This window comes from Antechinus flavipes, chromosome 2 (assembly GCF_016432865.1).
Source record: "Antechinus flavipes isolate AdamAnt ecotype Samford, QLD, Australia chromosome 2, AdamAnt_v2, whole genome shotgun sequence".
NCBI lineage: Eukaryota > Metazoa > Chordata > Mammalia > Dasyuromorphia > Dasyuridae > Antechinus > Antechinus flavipes.
In genome coordinates this window covers 496,123,920-496,143,035 of record NC_067399.1, presented here as the reverse complement: position 1 = coordinate 496,143,035, position 19,116 = coordinate 496,123,920, and the positions used below count along the sequence as shown (strand labels likewise).

At 39.3% G+C, this 19,116-nt stretch overlaps 1 protein-coding gene across 1 annotated transcript; it reads left to right on the top strand.

Moving 5' to 3' along the window:
- The first annotated feature begins 15,062 nt into the window (after positions 1 to 15,062).
- LOC127547069 (peptidyl-prolyl cis-trans isomerase-like 4) lies at positions 15,063 to 16,550 on the top strand. Its single transcript, XM_051973912.1, has one exon. The coding sequence runs from the start codon at positions 15,073 to 15,075 to the stop codon at positions 16,525 to 16,527; it is 1,455 nt and encodes a 484-aa protein (XP_051829872.1). The 5' UTR covers positions 15,063 to 15,072; the 3' UTR covers positions 16,528 to 16,550.
- Positions 16,551 to 19,116: the final 2,566 nt, after the last annotated feature.

The window sequence follows — 19,116 nt, the reverse complement described above, 5'->3', positions numbered from 1 at the left end:
GCTTCTTGAGCAGGAAACGTCAGATGAGCTTCTGAAAAATGACAGTGGTAGCCATATTGAAAGACGATATTAGAGAGAGGGGGGACTTGAAGCAGGGAGAGAAATTTAAAAGTTATTACAATAGTCTATCAAAGAGATAATGAGGGCTTAGATTTGGTTGTGTCCTGCATGAGTAGAGAGAAGGGGACAGTTAAGGTAGCATCAAGATTTGGGAAAGGATGAGGTGGGAGTGAGAGAGAGACATTAAGAATGACTTCAAGATCTAATTCAGTTCCAATTGATCAATGATGGTCAGAAGCAGCTACACCCAAAGAAAGAACACTGGGAAATGAGTGTAAACTGTTTGCATTTTTGTTTTTCTTCCTGGGTTATTTTTACCTTCTGAATCCAATTCTCCCTGTGCAAGAAGAGAACTGTTCAGTTCTGCAAACATATATTGTATCTAGGATATACTGCAACATATCTAACATATATAGACTGCTTGCCATCTAGGGGAGGGGGTGGAGAGAGGGAAGGGAAAAACTGGAACAGAAGTGAGTGCAAGGGATAATGTTGTAAAAAATTATCCATGCATATGTTCTGTCAATAAAAAGTTATAATTATTAAAAAAAAAAAAAGACTTCAAGATTCTGAATCCAAGTGACTAGAGTAATAATGGTGATGACTTCAACAGAAATAATAAAGTTTAGAAAGAAAGATAAAAAGTCCAGTTTGAGATATGTTGAGTTTGAGATGCTTGTGAGATGGATATCTGAGTGGATTTTATTCAGCAAGCTCAATTTTCAGACTGCAGGACTTGAACTAAAGAGAGATGAGAGCTGACTAGGAAGATTTAGGACTCATCTGCATGCAGATGATAATTGAATCCAAGGGAGCTGATCCCACTGTGTTAGTTGTTTTATAGAGAAAGGAGGGTGTCTAGAGTCCTGTGGTATATCCATGCATGATTGGGGCAGAAGGGGCAGAGAGAGAACATGGATAATAATTTCACAGAATAGGTTGGTCAGCTAGCAAAAGAATTATGACAAAGGAAAAGAGTGTCAAGACCTTAAAATTTGATTCAATCTCCCTGTATATTGCAGCCCATCTCCTTTACTGTCTGTTCTAAAATTTCTGAGAATCAGGAGACCTCAGTTTTAGAATCTGTTCAACTATGAACACTACTTCATGATCTTCAATAAGTTTCTCAATCTTTAAACTGATGGAATTGAATAAAATCCCTTTCAGCTGTAAAATCCTATGTTATAAAGTCCTTTTCAGCTCTGACAGCTTATGCTTCTATTCTACATGTGAAATGATTCCCCTGTTACAAACCCAAGAGTATAGGTAGAGATTGTGCTATACATTGAGCATTGTCTCTGACACTTCTGGGAAAAAGCAAAAAAAATAACAACTAGCACAGTGGAGATGCTTAATAATTTCTACAATAGAGAACGGCAGGGCTAGAGGAGACTTAGAAAATTGTCAGTTTTAGAAAGGACATTAGAACACAGGATCAAAGCTAGAAGGGGCTTTAAAATAAAGAATGTTTGAATGGTGAGGGATTCTAGGATAGAGTATGTTAGAGCTGGAAGGGACTTTAGGAAATAGAAAGTTAAACCTGAAAAGGGATGATAATTAAAATAGATTGCTGGTGCCAGAGAGAACCCCGAAGATTGCCTAGTTTAAACCATTTCATTTTGCAAATTAATAAAGAGGGTAAAATAAAGCCAGGGAAGGGAATTGCCAATCCATCTCTCCTAATCTCCACTTGGGATTTTTGACTTTCCCTTATCCTCATGGGAGGAAGAAATAATTTTATTTAATTGTCTCTGAGAGTTACGCTAGGACTTTGAAGACAAAATAGCCTATAATTGTGGACATAAAACTATTTGGGTACCAATTAACATAGAAAATATAACAGAATGGTTAAGCTGGCTGGAAGCTAGAGGCAATATGGAGTGGAAGAAAGATGGGATTGGAACAAGAACACCTGAATTTGAACACTAATTCCACCCCTTGATTGTGGAAATTTGGGAAAATCAGATAATCTTTTGAGGTTTCATTTTTCTTCATTTCTAAAATGAGAAAATTGAAAAAGATGATAGTTTTAATATTCTACACAACTTATAATGTTAGTACTAGAAGTGTACCTTAGAACAGAGGATGAAAAGGGCCTTGGGAAATGAAAGGGGCCTTAGAAATCATCTCGATTAAATCCCGTATTTTACAGATGAGTAAATTTAAGCCTAGAAAGGGGAAATAATTTGTCCAAGATCCCTTAGTTTGGTGGACATTGCCAGGACCAGAACCCAGGACTCCCAGAGGAATGTTCTTTCCCCCATACTTAAATGGAAATAAAGTAGGAAGACTCAAGCCAACATTTGAGAAGAACCAAGAATTCAGGTGATTACCTAAAGTCTCATCAACCTACTTGGGGAAAATGAATCTCAAAGAGAGAAGGAAACTGTGAGCTGCGAGTGGGCTTCATTAAAGAGCTCAACCCTAACCCTTAACCTAACCTATAATAGAGTAATTTCAAGTTGTGGTTTCCAGAATCATTTATGTAATGGTCCAAGAACACTGGGAGGATGACAAAACAGCCCCAGGACAATCACAGAAGATTTTTTTCACTTTGCAGGGTCAGGTCCAACCTGCTGGCTGTGTTCCAAGTCCTTTCATACAGGGAAAATTTTCCCTTAAAAAGAGATGTTATAGAACGAAGGTATCAGGTACCACCGGCAATCCATAAATCTATCAAGTGTGACCTAAACCAGATTAAAATATCATTGGAAAATATTTAACAAAATAAATAAAAATACAATAAAACATAGATAATATTACATTTTTTTCAATTAAATCAATATGTGACCTATAGAGAACCTTTTATGTATGATTTAGTGACCCCTGTTTCTATTTAAATTTTACACCACTGGTTTGGAACAGTCCCTTCATTCCAAGTGGTCCAATTTTCTGAACTCAGGCAGATGAGGGAGGGGAGAGGAAAATGAAAGGAGGGAGGGGGAAGGAATGAAATGAGTTCAAAGGTGGAGACTTCTGTGAGATTACTTAATATTAAAAGATTTAGAACAGAGCAAGAATGGATTTTGTAATATCACAACTCCATTTTACAGGTGAGGGAATAATCTCAAAGAAGGGAATAGTTTGCCCAAGGTCACATAACAGGTTTTTGTCAGAGACAGAATTAAGATCCATAGCTTCTGATTTTTAATCTCTTCCCTCTATTACTTGCTCCATGACATGACTATTGCTGCAACCTGATGTCGCCCTTCACTTATTCCATTTTTAGGACCCTCTGGCTATGTTTTGTAGGGCTGGATCTCCTGGGAAGGCAGCCCAGAGTCACTTGGCCTGGGTGGAGCTGAAGAAGCTCTTAGAAAGATGCTGAAATAACTTCTCCCTGGGGAGAAAGTAGCCTCCCACGGGAATGGTATCTCACAAATGGCTCCTGGAGTGAATGTCTTTCAAAAAGGGTTACAGTTAAAATTGACCTTAATCATGAATCATACTGTCAGTTCCCAGGAAGTCTTTGCAAATGCTGCTTTATATGTGTGTATTTATATAATATGCACATTTAGAGTGATGCTACATATAAGTGGTGAAAAGCGCCTGGAGTGGGAGGTCCAGAGACCCAAGACTTTTTACTGGAGTTGCCACTATCTTTTCACCCCTTCCCCCATATCCAATCTCTTGCCATGGACTGTCAACTCTACCTTTCTAACATCTCTCCTGTCCATCCCCTTTCTCTTGTCATCACTACCCATTTGTTGCAAATTCTTGTCACCTAATTTCTGATGGAGGGAACAAAATACAACATTACATGCTAATTCAATGGCATGCTGATGGGTCTTCCTACCCCAGGTCTCTCTTCATTCCAGTCCATCTTCCAGTCAGTTGCCAACTGATCTTTCTAAAGCTTTTTAGAAGCACAGATCTTACCATGTTATCCTTCAATTCAATAAACTTCAGTGGCTTTCTATTGCTTCTAAGAATAAAAATAAAATTTTCTGTTTGGTTCTCAAAACTCTTTGTAAATTGGACACTCTCCCCACCTTTCTAGTCATCTTATACCTTACCCTCCTACACACACATTCTCTCTTCCTCCCTCCCTCCTTTCTCTCTCTCCTTTTTCTTCCTCTCCCCCCTCCCCTCCCTCTCTCTCTTCCCTCTCTTTCTCTCTGTCTCTCTCTGCTTTGTGTCTGTCTGTCTGTCTCTCTCTCTCTCTTTCTCTCTCTCTGTCTCTCTCTCTTTTCCTCTCTCTTTCTTTCTCTCTCTCTCCCCCTCCCTCCCTCCCTCTCTCTCTTCCCTCTCTGTCTCTGTGTATCTTTCTGTCTCTCTCTGCTTTGTCTCTGTCTCTGTCTCTGTCTCTGTCTCTCTTCTCTCTCTCTCCTCCTCCCTCCCTCTCTCTCTCTCTTCCCTCTCTGTCTCTCTCTGTGTGTCTTTCTGTCTCTCTCTGCTTTGTCTCTCTCTCTCTCTCTCTCTCTCTCTGTCTCTCTCTTTCTCTCTCTGTCTCTCTTTCTTCTCTCTCTCTCTCTCTCTCTCTCTCTCTCTCTCTCTCTCTCTCTCCTCTCTCTCTTCTCTCTCTCTCTGTCTCTCTCTCTTTCCCTCCCTCCTTCCTCTCTTCCCCCCCAATCTGGTGATACCAGTCTCCTTGCTTTTTTTCTGAATAAGATATTTCATCTCTAGACTCCAGACATTTTCACTTGCTGTCTCCCGTGCCTTTTCATTTCTTCTGGCTTCCGTGGCTTCTTTCAAATGCCATACAAAATACCACCTTCTACTGGAAAATATTCTGATTCCTTATAATTTTAGTGCTTGTCCTCTGCTGATTATCTCCAACTTGCTCTTTATATGGTTTGTTTGTATATATTTGTTTTCATGTTGTGTTCCCCATTAGTTTGTGAACTCTTTGAAATCAGGAATTGTCTTTTGCCTTTCTATGTATCAGCTGTGCTTTAACACAGTACCTGGCACATAGTAGGAGCTTAATAAATACTCAGCAACTGACTGACTAACCCTGAACAAAGTACTTTCTTCACTATGGTCCTCAGTGCCTCTATCTATAAAATGTAAGTAATTTCAGTTACATTGATCACTGAGATCCCTTTCAACTTTAGAAAGATACTAGGTTCCCCAAATAATGATGCTGATAGCTAACATTTATATGGCACTATATGCCTGACACTGTGCTAAGCATTTTACAAATATTATTTCACTTTACTCTCACAACAACCTTGAGAGACAGGTGTTATAATTACCATAATTTCACAAATGAGGAAACTGAGACAAACAGACGTTAAGTGACTTGTTGAAGATCATATAGCTAATATCTGAGAATGGTCAAAGGGAAGAGATTTGTCAGCAATTCTTGTTACAGCAAAAAATTAGAAATAAAGATAGCAATTTGGGAGTGGCTGAACAAATCATGATATATGAATGCAATATAATATCATTGCACCATAAGAAAGGATGAAAAGGTCAGTGTAAGAAAAAACTGGAAAGACATGTATCAATTAATGCAAAATGACGTGACCAGAACCAGAAGAACAATTTATACAGTGACTATAACAATTTATGCAGTGATTACATTAAAGGAAAACTGTGAAAGACTTTAAGAACTCTGATCAATGTAGTGACCAGTCACGACCCCAAAACACTGGCGAGTCATGCTTCTTCCTACGTCTTCCCAGAGAAACGCCGCACTAGAGGTGCAGAATGAGACATACACTTTCAAAAAGGGCCAAATGTGTGGGGCTGACTATGGCTTAAATAGAGTTTTTTCACAAATCAAAGCTTTTATTTTGGGGGGTTTTTTAGTAGAGGGAATTATAAAGAAAAGTGGAGGAGGGGAGAGTTACTGGTAAGGAAAGGACATTAATGAAAGATTTTTAAAATACACAGAAAAAAAGTTTAGAAGGAGGCACAGACAAAAGAAAAATATTGGAACTACTGTGTTGAATATATGTACCTAAATATATGTGTGTATAAGAAACCTGAACACAACAGTATTCCATAGTTCTATATACAATCTTCTTTTTCCATTCTTCTTTGTATTAAGAAATGCTCATTATTTATTTATAAGAAATGCTTATTATACGTCAAGTTCATAAAAATAAAAAAAATTTTAATTGAAAAAAAAATTTTGCAAATATAACAATTCCAGGAGTTCAGGAGTAGAAAGGTTCTATAAATGAATAAGAATTTCCTCTCTGATGGTCCAGAGCCGTATCTAGGGTCAGGTGACCAGGACTTTGAACCATGGTACTCAAATGTAGAGGGGAATCCACGCAATCATCACATATTTCCTCCAGGGCCCGCTTCATCCTCTTGGATGCTAGCACCAGCCTCTGGCTCCCGGCCGCCTTCATCGCCACTCTCCCAGGACCCTGGAGAGCGGGAGGCTCAGCACTGCGGGAGCCTCGCGGGGCCCCAGGTTCACTTCTTCCACTGCTGTATCACTCCGGCTGAGCCCCTCCCGCAGAATTTCCTGGTCATTGCTCCACGGGGCTGCAAGGTGGCGCCACAGTGCACAGAATGAACTCATTCCTGGCTTCAGCTCTGGCCTGGACAGCCTGCTTGCCTCGGTTTCCTCCGCTGCCCAGCGGGCTGAGAAGGAGGTGGCGAGCCATCCCGCCAGACACGCTACGGGGCTGAACACCACCGCTCTAGCTGTGTGGCCCTCGCCCTCCGCTTCTAGTTTGGGATAGCCCCATCGCTAGCGACTTTTCCTTTACACCGAGCTAAAAATCTACTTCCTCACGAAGCCCATCCATTGCTCCCAGTTCTACCTTTTGGGTCCAAATAGACTAAATCTAATGCCTTCCAGTCACAGCCTTTGAAGTACCCAAAGACATCAATTATGTCCCCCTTAAACCCTTATTACCCGAGGATAAAAACCTCAGTTTCTTCAACCAGGCCCCTTAAGACATGAGCCAAGGCTTCTCTCTCCCTCTTGGTTGTCCCCTCTCTAAACCCTTTACAATCATAAGGATAAGATTGCTTCAGCGTGTGGAGCTCCTCCCCGGTGAGGGAACTACTTAACAAAGTAGGTTGGCGCCGTTTCTGGGACTTAGAGAGCCCCCTAGAGTAAGGCGCAAGTGACTTGTCCGAAGTCGCACAGTCAGTATGTGGCTGGGGCAGCCCTTGAACCCAGGCGGTCCTGTTTCCAGGATGACTCACTTCCCAGTTCTCCGCGCTGCCTCTTCGTGTTTCTAGCACTCAGAACAGAACACTATGGTCTAGATGTATTCTTACCAAAGTACAGGATGGCATTCCACTGGACAATTAAATTCACTGCGCCATCTCCTCTGGATAGTCTCTGATTTATCAATGTCCTTCCTGAATTGTGGTTCCTAGATCTGAACACAAAATTCTGCTTAGTCAATAAATATTTATTAAGCACATATTATGTACAAGCTGGGAGAAAAAGCTATTAATAACTAATGCTTTGGGGAAATTTAGAGTCTCTCTGTCTCTGTGTGTGTCTCTGTCTCTGTCTCTGTGTGTGTGTCTCTGTCTCTGTGTCTGTGTCTCTGTCTCTGTCTCTCTGTCTCTCTCTGTTTTTTTGTTTTTGTTTTTGTTTCCAAGACTTTACTCTCTGAAGGCTGAACTAAACTTCTCTTCTGTCCAACCTTACAACTCTCTAGTTTCAGTTGAATTCCATTCAATCAAGCTTGGGTGGAGACAGTATTTCAGCTAATAGCTCAAGGCTGGGGTTGGTCTGGTATAGGAATGGTCTCTATCCCAGAGTGACATTATTATCATTCTTAGGACATCATTGAAGTAAATCCACTTCTCTCTGTAAAGTTCTCTGATTAAACTGTTAATCAGTTGGAGTAGATTGCTGTTTGATGAACCATCTCCAGTCCAAAAGCATATAAACCTAAACAAATATCCATGTAGTCTCTTTGACAGAACTGAAGCATAAGGAGTATTTGTCAGTCATCTTTGTTCATCATTTGCTGTCCATGATTGATAAAATTGATTACAATTTACCTCAAAACTCTTTCTCTCAAAATTATTTCATTCACTACAAGGCATTATGTCAAGAGTGAGATATGTTCTAAATAAAAAGAATAATACAGAAGAAACATCATGTCTTCATACCCAGAAGCAAAGATTAGTGTATTCTAAGTTCCTATTGGCTTTTTTGGCTGCCACATCATATTGCTGACTCTTATTCACCTTGAAGTTCACTAAACCATTAGATTTTTTTTTTTTTCAGAAAAACTGCTAACTATATTCTCCCTCAACTTGAATGGTGTAAGACCTTACCTTTATGCCTATTGTATTTCATCTTATTAGATTCATCCCAATGCTAACCTGTATGGTCTTCTGGATCCTGATCCTATTATCCCATGCCTCCTTGCTGACTTTGAATCATCTGCAAATTTAATAAGTGTGCCAACTCTATTTTTATCTAAGCCACTGAGGATTTTAAATATTGTATTTTAAATACTGAATTTTAAATATTGTAGGGTCTGGCAAACTTTCCAAGCTGGTAACAAGTTGTTAATGACTACTCATTGGGCTTGGCCACTCAACTACTTCCAAATCCACCCAACTACACATTTGTCTAGCTTACATAAACTTTCCAGCTTTACAAGAAGAGCAGGATATACTTTTTAACAAAGGTTTTGTTAAAATCTAAATGAATTACATCTACCTCATTCCTCTACTCTACCAACCTAGCAACTCTGTTGAAAAGAGAAACAAAGTAAGTCTGACATAACCTGTTAGTTAAAAAAAAAAAAAAGATATACATATTTTAAATGTTTTGCATTGCTTCATATATTATATATATTTATATATACATATATAAAATAAAATTTTATATATAAAAAATAAAAATTTATATATACATATATAAAAAGAAGTATGTGCCCTTCTTGACTTCTCAATAAGTGGAAGGGGATGAGAGAATGAGAGAATTTGGCACTGACAATTTTATATATATATATTCATAAATGTTTCAGAATTTTGCCAAGAATGGAAGTTAGATCCACTTATAATTAACAGATTCCACTTTCTTCCTTTTTTGAAAAATGAGATACTTATTTTGTCCCAATCCAGGAGCAACTTTACCATTTTAACATTCTTTCACTAATGGTATTACAACAATTGCACCTAATTCTTTACATACATTGTTTACTATCTCCCTACTTTTCATGAATATTAACTCCCTATTAGTCATTTTTGAATTGCCTTTTCCAGCCCCAAAACATAGTTTTCCTTGACTGAGAAAACAAGGAAAATATGAGTGGAGCAGTTCTATCATCAGATGACATCACTGCCCTTCATCCAAACAGCAGTCTTGCGAAAGCTATGCATCAGAGGGTAAAATGCTAGTCATCTTGTAATCACAAAGATCTGAGTTCAAATCTGGTCTTCCATTTATTGTATGACCCTGAGCAACTCTCTTGACCTCTGTCTGCCTCAGTTTCCCATCTGTAAAATAAGGATGATAATAGCATTTACCTTCTAAGATTGGGATAAAATGAGATATTTGTAATATGCTGTGAAAACCTTAAATATATGCTAATTATCATTATCATCATAATCATCAATATTAGTATAAGCTTCTCCCCCAAATTGGGGGGAAGTATATATCCCCCCAATATAGGTTTTTTTCTTAATTGCATTTTTGATTCTTAACTTTCCCTGCCAACCTCAGTTCGTTCCAAGCCTTAGTACTCTGGACATTATTATAATACCAAACCCCACTTTTCTATTTTTCCTCTCTTATCTGACCTTGCATCCAACTCCTGTCAATATCTTTTAAAAACTTAAGCTGTGTGGGGAGTTTCCTGCACATTCACATCAATTTCTTAAAATATAGCTCCTTTTCCTCATCTTTGGATAAAGATTTGAAATGATGATTTCTTTTATTCTTGAAAGTCTCCCATTCCTCCTTTGCTGACTTCCTCAAATATATCCAATCAATTGCCAAATTTGTTTTACCTCTACAATTTTTCTAACCTATATTTCTTTCTACCTACTCCCATGGATGCCATCCTAGTTCAGACCACTCTCCTCTCCTACAGGATTATTACAACAGCCTACTAATTGGTTTCCTTGCCTCCAGTCTTTCTCCTTTACAATTTATCCTTTATACAGCTACCAAATTGATATTCTTAAAGCACGAGTTGGATTCTACAATTCCACTACTCAAAAAGACCCAATGATTCCCTATTGTCCCCCAAATGAAATAAAAACTCCTCTGTTTGACATTTAATGTCCATCACAATTTGTCTCCAACCCCTTTCCAGACTGATTTTCTATTATTCCCCCATCATATACTATATGTTCCAATCAAACAGGCCTTCTTATTTTTCCCTGTACATGACACTGATTTCCTGTCCCCATTCCTTTGCAAAAGTGCTTCCCCAGGTTTTCAATGTTCTTCTTTATCTGATTTCAAGGCTCAGCTCATGTCACCTTCAAGAGAGCTTTCCTAATTCTCCCAATCAATCAGTTAATAACCAACAAGTACCATGTGTCACACCCCATGCTAAATACTGAGGATGCCAAAAAAGGGCAAAAAAATAGTCCTCAATTCCAAGATTATATTCTAGTGAGGGAGGCAATATGCAAATAACTAAGTATAAACATATAGAGAAATATGTATGTATGAATGTGTGTATATACCCATATATGGTTATATGGCAACATACACATAAGAAAAATATATATAATATACATACATATATATATATATATTCCTAGTATTTTTCTTTATATATATTTATACTTAGGCATATAACATACATTTAAACTTAAATATATTACATTTATTTATATTTAAACATACACATATACATATTTTATACATATATATTATTGCTTATATTTCAATATATATGTTTATATACATATATATGTGTGTACACACCCATATATGTAGTTATTTGTATGTTGCCTCCCCAATTAGAATGTGATCTTCTTAAGGTTAGTATGTATATAAAATATACATGTGTATGTGTGGTATATTCATGTGTTTGTGTGTATGTATATTTATCTCTATATATCTAGTCATATGAAGTTATAATTCTAGTTAGAAAAATGAATATAATCTGAAAACTTTCCTTGTACAAAAAGTAGAATTTAAACTGAGTCTTAAAGGAAAGCAAATAAACTATGAGGCCGGGATGACTGTACAAAATATTCCACATCAGAGGGAATAGCTAATGTAAATTCATGTGGATGGGAATTGGAGTCATGTTCAAGAAATAACAAATAGGCCGGTATATCTGGATCATAAAGTATGTGTATGGCAGGGGCAGGGGTAGGGGGTGCAGGGAGAGTCAAGTATAAGAATACCAGAAAGGTAGGAAGAGGACAATTGAGAGAAATTTTAACGCCAAACAGAAAACTTTATATTTGTTCCTAGAGGAAATAGGGAGTCACTGGGACTTATTTTAGGGAGAAAGGGAAAGGGAAGATCAGACATGGCCTTTAAAAACATCATCTTGGCATCTGAGTAAAAGATGGAGGGAAAATCTGTAGGTATATAAACTGGCAGAAGTCAAAGTGAGAGGCAACTAGATCCTAAACCAGTCCTGTGAATGTATTAGAAGAGCTATTATGTAGATAGAACTGACTAAGATTTAATAGTAGATTGAATGTATAGGGTAAGTTTGAGAAAGGAATTCAGGAAGAACTAAGATCTCAAACAAACCTGGATGATTTGGAGAATGGTGGTGCCCTTCATAGTAACAGGGAAAGTTAGAAGGATGGCACTGTCTGGGAGAAGATAATGAGTTCTATTTTTGAGACACCTACAGCACCTCTCATTTGAGATGTACGAGAGCCAGTTGGAAATGCATCATTGTAGCCCTTCAGAGGTTACGTCTTCAGAGTATCCTTCAGAGAGACTAGAGCCAAATATTTTGATCTGGTAATTATCTACAAAGAAATGATCATTTAACTCAAGGTAATTAATCCTCTAGAATAGCCCCAGAAATTACTTTTGTATTTCTTTTCTATATATTTTATATTTATTTACCTGTTTATGTTTTTTCATCAGCAAAGGTCTGGGAACTAATCATTTTTTATCTCTATCTAGCACATACAATATGTGCTTAGCACATGAAAGTCATAGAACCACAAAATCTAAGTTGGAAGGGAAGGTGGAAAGAAGAGGAAGGGAATAAGCTTTATTAAGCACCAACCAAGTGTCAGTCACTCTGCTAAGCACCTTGATCTTCACAACAACCTAAGAGGCAGATGCCGTTATTGTTTTACATATTACATATTTTACAGTTGGGAAACCGAGACAAAGTTAAATCACTTCTCCAGAGCCGCACATGTAGCAAATGTCTGAAGGTGGTGAAATTCCACCAAAGAAATTCTCTTTTCAATAAAGTAGAAACAGTAACACTTGCACTCTTTACATCACAACCTATGGTTAGGATCAGATGAGAGAATGTATTTGCAGTTCTGTGAGAGGTGTTGTGCTGGTCACACTCAGAATCAGCTAAGGTTGATAAGGAGAGCTAAAGACAACAAAGAAATTGTGTGTGTGTGTGTGTGTGTGTGTGTGTGTGTGTTGGAATCCTTACAAACTGCTAACTAATTAGAGTTGATCTGATCTTACAAGAAGATGTTTTGGGCCAGAACCTGAAACAAGGTACTAAGTAGAACTAATTAATACAAGGCTTGTGTTCACACTTTTACTCATTGGAGTTCACAAGTATGGGAGTTTCACAAAGTAAACTTTGTAACTTTATGAATTCACACCTCCCTTGAAGCTCTTAGGGCCAGAGAGCACTATGGGAGAAAACCCATAATCCCTCTCTCTCGTATCCCACAATTCCTCTCTCTGGTATAAAAGAAACAGACAGAGGCTCTCGGTCAGATTTCACCGGAATGACATGAAGAGTGGAGCTGGCTGGAGGCTGAAGAAAGCAGAGGCAGAAGCAAAGGACAAAGCGGCAAGAGCTCTTGGAACCAAGCAGAGAGATAGACCTCTAAGCTAACCAGGCTATTTTGGAGATAATAAAAGATCTGAAGTTTTATCACCTGGCTGCGTTTGGGAAGAAGATCACCACCTTTTGAGAAGGAATACTAAACCACTATGGCTAGCTAGAATCACTGCATTGTGGGAAGATAACAATGGACAGATGTTTCATGCTCACTGGTTCTGTTCTGGTAATGATACTATTCTTGGGGCAACATCAGACCCTTTAGAACTCTTCTTGGTAGATGAATGTGAAGACATGCAGCTTTCCTACATTCATAGCAAAGTGAATGTTGTTTATAAAGCTCCCTCAGAAAACTGGTCTATGGAGGGGGGCTCAGATGTAGAACTCAAAATGGTTGAAGATGATGGCTGAACCTATTTCTACCTATCATACCTATCTGGTATGATCCAGACTGTGCACGATTTGAGTCTCCTCCTACAATCCAGCCTACAGAGAATAACAAATATAAGTTCTGTGCAAGTTGTGCCCGTCTGTCTGAAATGTTAGGGGTGTGGGTGTGGGTGTGTGTGGGTGTGTGTGGGTGTGGTCAACAACACTGAGGGCAAGAGAAGCTTCAAAGAGGAATAGGTCCATTGCCAGGTTGGGCAGGATAGTGATAACAAAACACAGAGATAAGGCAGAGCTGTTCAATTTTTACTTTGCTCTGTTTTCTCTGCCCAAGAGCATGTCCTCTGAATTAGAAAGGACAGGACAAATGTGGCTAGTAAGAAGACTGTAAGAGAAAATAGCCTCCCTTGAATGAGTTCAAGTTGCCTGACCCAGATGAACTGCATCTTCCTGTACTGAAATGAATGGTGGGTCTGATTGCTAGTCAGTGATCTATGAAAGCCTGTAGAGAATGGGAGAGGTACCACAGGACTGGAGAAGGGCAATTTATTAAAAGGAAGAGAATGGAATCTGCAAACTATGGGCCAATAGGCTTAACTTTAGATTCGGAACAACTAACCTCATTATCTTTCAATCAAAACCCTTCACCATTCCTAATTTCCTGTTCCTCTCAAAGGTACCACCATCCTTGCATTCAAAAGCAAAGGGTTATCCTGAGTTCCTAATGCTCTCTCACCTTCTATCCAAACAGTTTTCCTGGTATTTCACAACACCTTTCATATATCTGTTCTTCTTTGACTTTGCAACCAGCCTATTTCAGATCATCATCATCTCATGTTGGAATCCTTACAAACTGCTAACTAATTAGAGTTGATCTAATCTTACAAGAAAATTTTGGCCAGAACCTGAAACAAGGTACTAAGTAGAACTAATTAGTACAATGCTTGTGTTTACACCTTTGTGTTCACACCTCCCTTAAAGCTCTTTGGGCCAGAGAGCACTATGGGAGAAAACCCATAATCCCATTCTCTCAGAAGATTCACATATAAGGCCAATGAAGAGAGAGCTATTCCAGAATATATTTTTCCACTTGGCTGGCTGGTCGCAGAGGAGAGTTCAGCTGGACTGGAGAGGAGCAACTCTGGTGCAGACAGAGAGCACTTTGACAGATTTCAGCGGAATTACGCCAGAAAGCCCTCTCTCCGAGGCAAGGCAGAATATTTTCCACTTGGCTGGCTGGTGGCAGAAGAAGAGTTTTCAGAGGAAGAAGCTACAAGTCGAGAGTTCAGTGGACAACCAGATTCATCTTTATCTCACATCACTGTGGTAGGTGGCTGGGCTCCTGCACGCCCCCCACTGAGACCAAGCTGGTCTGAAAGACTCACCAGAGAGCTAGCCGAGCTCCAAGTGAAGGAGACAAGAGATTCATTCCATCTCTGTGCTGGTTGGAGACTGAAGAAAGCAGAGGCAGAGGCTGAAGGACCAGACCTTTGGATTTGGTGACCATGGAGGGAGCTCTTGGAACCAGGCAGAGAGATGGACCTCTAAGCTAACCGGGCTATATTGGAGATAATAAAAGATCTGAACTTTTATCATCTGGCTGAGTTTTGAGAAGAAAAAGCTCACCACATTTTGGCGCCCCAACAGGGACTTTTATAATATTTTAAAGAAGAACAAGAACCCAACATTTGAACTCCCAACATTTTCAACAAATCAAGAACCCAACATTTGAACTCCCAACATTTTAGGCGTTGTGAACGTCATGGCAGTGTTGTTGGAGACCACTCTGGGCGACATTGTTATCGATCTGTACACTGAGGAGCGACCGCGGGCTTGCTTAAATTTTCTGAAGTTGTGCAAAATAAAGTACTACAATTATTGTCTCATTCATAATGTACAGAGAGATTTTATTATACAAACTGGTGATCCTATGGGAACTGGCCGAGGAGGAGAATCAGTCTTTGTACAATTGTATGGTGATCAAGCAAGGTTTTTTGAAGCAGAAAAAATGCCAAGAATTAAGCATAAGAAAAAAGGCACAGTATCTATGGTGAATAATGGCAGTGATCAGCATGGATCTCAGTTTCTTATTACCACAGGAGAAAATCTAGATTATCTTGATGGTGTTCATACAGTATTTGGTGAAGTAACAGAAGGAATGGATGTAATCAAGAAAATTAATGAAACCTTTGTTGACAAAGACTTTGTATCTTATCAAGATATCAAGATAAATCATACAGTGATTTTAGATGATCCATTTGATGATCCAGCTGGCTTATCAATTCCTAATCGATCACCAGAGCCAACCAAGGAACAACTAGATAGTGGCCGAATAGGAGCAGATGAAGAAATTGACGATTTCAAAGGAAGATCAGCTGAAGAAATTGAAGAAATAATGGCTGAAAAGGAGACAAAAACTCAGGCTATTCTTTTAGAAATGGTGGGAGATTTACCTGATGCAGATATCAAACCTCCAGAAAATGTCCTGTTTGTATGCAAATTGAATCCAGTGACCACAGATGAGGATCTAGAAATAATATTCTCAAGATTTGGACCCATAAAAAGTTGTGAAGTTATTCGTGACTGGAAGACAGGAGAATCCCTTTGTTATGCATTTATTGAATTTGAAAAGGAAGAAGATTGTGAAAAAGCCTTTTTCAAAATGGATAATGTGCTTATAGATGACCGAAGAATACATGTAGATTTTAGCCAGTCTGTTGCAAAAGTTAAATGGAGAGGGAAAGGTGGGAAATATACCAAAAGTGACTTCAAGGAATATGAAAAGGACCAGGAAAAATCTAAATTTACTCTCAAAGATAAAGCAAAACCCAAACAGGATGCAAAATATGATCTTGTGCTGGATGAAGAAACAGAAGACTCTAAATCAAGTCACTCATACTCAAGTAAAAAACATAAGAAGAAAAGTCGTCATTGTTCTGAAGAGGATTATTCCACAGTGAAAAATTCTAAGGCTTCCAGCTGGGAATGGCATCATAGGAGACATGAAGAAGAGTATTGTAAAGAGAAGCGGAAAAGTGAAAAAAAGGAACGACCTCAGAGCCGCAGCCGCAGCCACAGCCGGGATAAAGATGTCTACTCTGGCAACAGTAGATCTAAACACCGAACAGAACACTGTGAAAGAGAAAGGGATAGAAAGAGAGACAGAAGCAGAAGTCCAAAGAAAGTCAGAGACAAAGAAAGATCTAAGCACAGGTAAAGGAAGACCCAGCAGAAAATGGCTTTTAAATTTTCTCTAGTGTGACTTATCATGCTAATTAAGGACTTATTCAGTCACAAGAATCAGAGACTATTCTTATCTTTTATCTGCTGGGAGTTCAAATGTTGGGTCCTTGTTCTTCTTTAAAATATTATAAAAGTTCTCTCTGGGTGCCTTCCCTGGAATCAGGATTTTGTCGGTCCCTGTTCGGGCGCCAAAAGTGTTGGAGTTCAAAGGTTGGAGTTCTTGTTCTTCTCAAAACACAGCCGGTTTAGCTTAGAACCCTCCAAATATCTTCAAATCCAAAGGTTCTGATCCTTCAGCCTCTGTCTCTGCTTTCTTCAGCCTCCAACCAGCACAGAGATGGAATGAATCTCTTGTCTCCTTCACTTGGGGCTCGGCTAGCTTTCTGGTGAGTCTTTCAGACCAGCTTGGTCTCAGTGGGGGGTGTGCAGGAGCCCAGCCACTTACCACAGTGGTGTGAGATGAAGATGAATCTGGTTGTCCACTGAACTCTCGACTCATAGCTTCTTCCTCTGAAAACTCTTCTTCTGCCACCAGCTATGAGGCAGCAACTTCTTGAGTCTTCTCCTTTGTTTCAAGGGTCTGCTCCATCTCTCTGCGATGGACAAGGCAAATGCGGCTCGTAGGCACCCATCTGATTCCTTCTCCACATGTAGAGATGCAAGCAAATCCTCTCCCCCAAGCAGTTAGCCTATCTGGTCCCTTCCATTCACCACTTTCTGGATCTCTCCACATCACCTGGCGATTATCTAAAGATAGTGGAGCTGCTCGCACTGGACACTGCTCTTCTGGTGGGTTATAAAACCTGTCTGCCGGAGCCAGTGCATCTTTATCAAAGATTAAAAAATTAATGATATAGAGAACTAAATTTAGAAGTTCTCTAGGGTTACCTGTGGCTCCCCCTTTCTTTTGTTTTTGGAGGTGTGTCTTAATGTCCCTGTTTCTTCTTTCTATGATTGCCTGACCTTGAGGATTAAAGGGTATGCCAGTAGTGTGTAAAATCTTATACTGTGCACAAAAGTGTTCAAAATGTTTGGAGGTATATGCCGGTCCATTATCTGTTTTTATTTCTTGTGGCACACCCATAATTGCGAATGCTTGAATGAGGAATTCAGTGACCACTCGGGCTGTCTCTTTTGCTGCTGGTATGGCAAAAGTGAATCCTGAAAAGGTGTCGACCACAACGTGGATAAAAGACAGACGACCAAAAATCAGTATAAACCCTCGTGGTTTGAGACCCAATGAAATCTGGCAAATGGATGTGACCCATTATAAATCTTTTGGTCGTCTGTCTTTTCAGAAAGTGGTGAATGGAAGGGACGAGATAGGCTAACTGCTTGGGGGAGAGGATTTGCTTGCATCTCTACATGTGGAGAAGGAATCAGATGGGTGCCGACAAGCCGCATTCACCTTGTCCATCGCAGAGAGATGGAGCAGACCCTTGAAACAAAGGAGAAGACTCAAGAAATATTGGGTGGTTCTGTTGCTGATTGTGCTCACCATTGAAAGAGCATAGCTGACAATGAGACTGTTAAAAGAACTTTTAAAAATCTTCAGGAATCATTGGATTAAGACAAGATGAAACTGTTTCAGTTCTTGAAAAAACAGCAAGAATCATTGGATTCCTTAAGATGAAAAATTGTTGATGAGACTTTTGCAGTACTTCAGGGCTTACAGGAACTATTGGATTCCTGGCACATGAACTAATGGACAATGGATTCCTTATGAACTATTTCTAGGACTTATGGACATGTGTAAATTTTCAGGTTGATTCATGTTGTTACATTACTACTAGCCTGTGTTATATTGCTATGTGCTTATGTAAATTATGTATAATGCCTCCCATATTGATGGATTTATGTATACCATGTATATCTGTTACAGAGTTCTGGCCCATATTGATGGATTTATGTGTACCCCTTCAGAAACCCACTAATCTGATTTGATTTCCTATTTCCTTTGGTGTTTTCATCTCCCTTCCTGAGATGTCAGGGAAGGCGTGATCACCTTTTAGGTGGGGTTCTCACCTCCTTGAGAAATCAGGGAGGTCATGACCATCCTATGTTCCAAAACAAAAGAAAGGGGGAGATGTTGGAATCCTTACAAACTGCTAACTAATTAGAGTTGATCTAATCTTACAAGAAGATTTTGGCCAGAACCTGAAACAAGGTACTAAGTAGAACTAATTAGTACAATGCTTGTGTTTACACCTTTGTGTTCACACCTCCCTTAAAGCTCTTTGGGCCAGAGAGCACTATGGGAGAAAACCCATAATCCCATTCTCTCAGAAGATTCACATATAAGGCCAATGAAGAGAGAGCTATTCCAGAATATATTTTTCCACTTGGCTGGCTGGTCGCAGAGGAGAGTTCAGCTGGACTGGAGAGGAGCAACTCTGGTGCAGACAGAGAGCACTTTGACAGATTTCAGCGGAATTACGCCAGAAAGCCCTCTCTCCGAGGCAAGGCAGAATATTTTCCACTTGGCTGGCTGGTGGCAGAAGAAGAGTTTTCAGAGGAAGAAGCTACAAGTCGAGAGTTCAGTGGACAACCAGATTCATCTTCA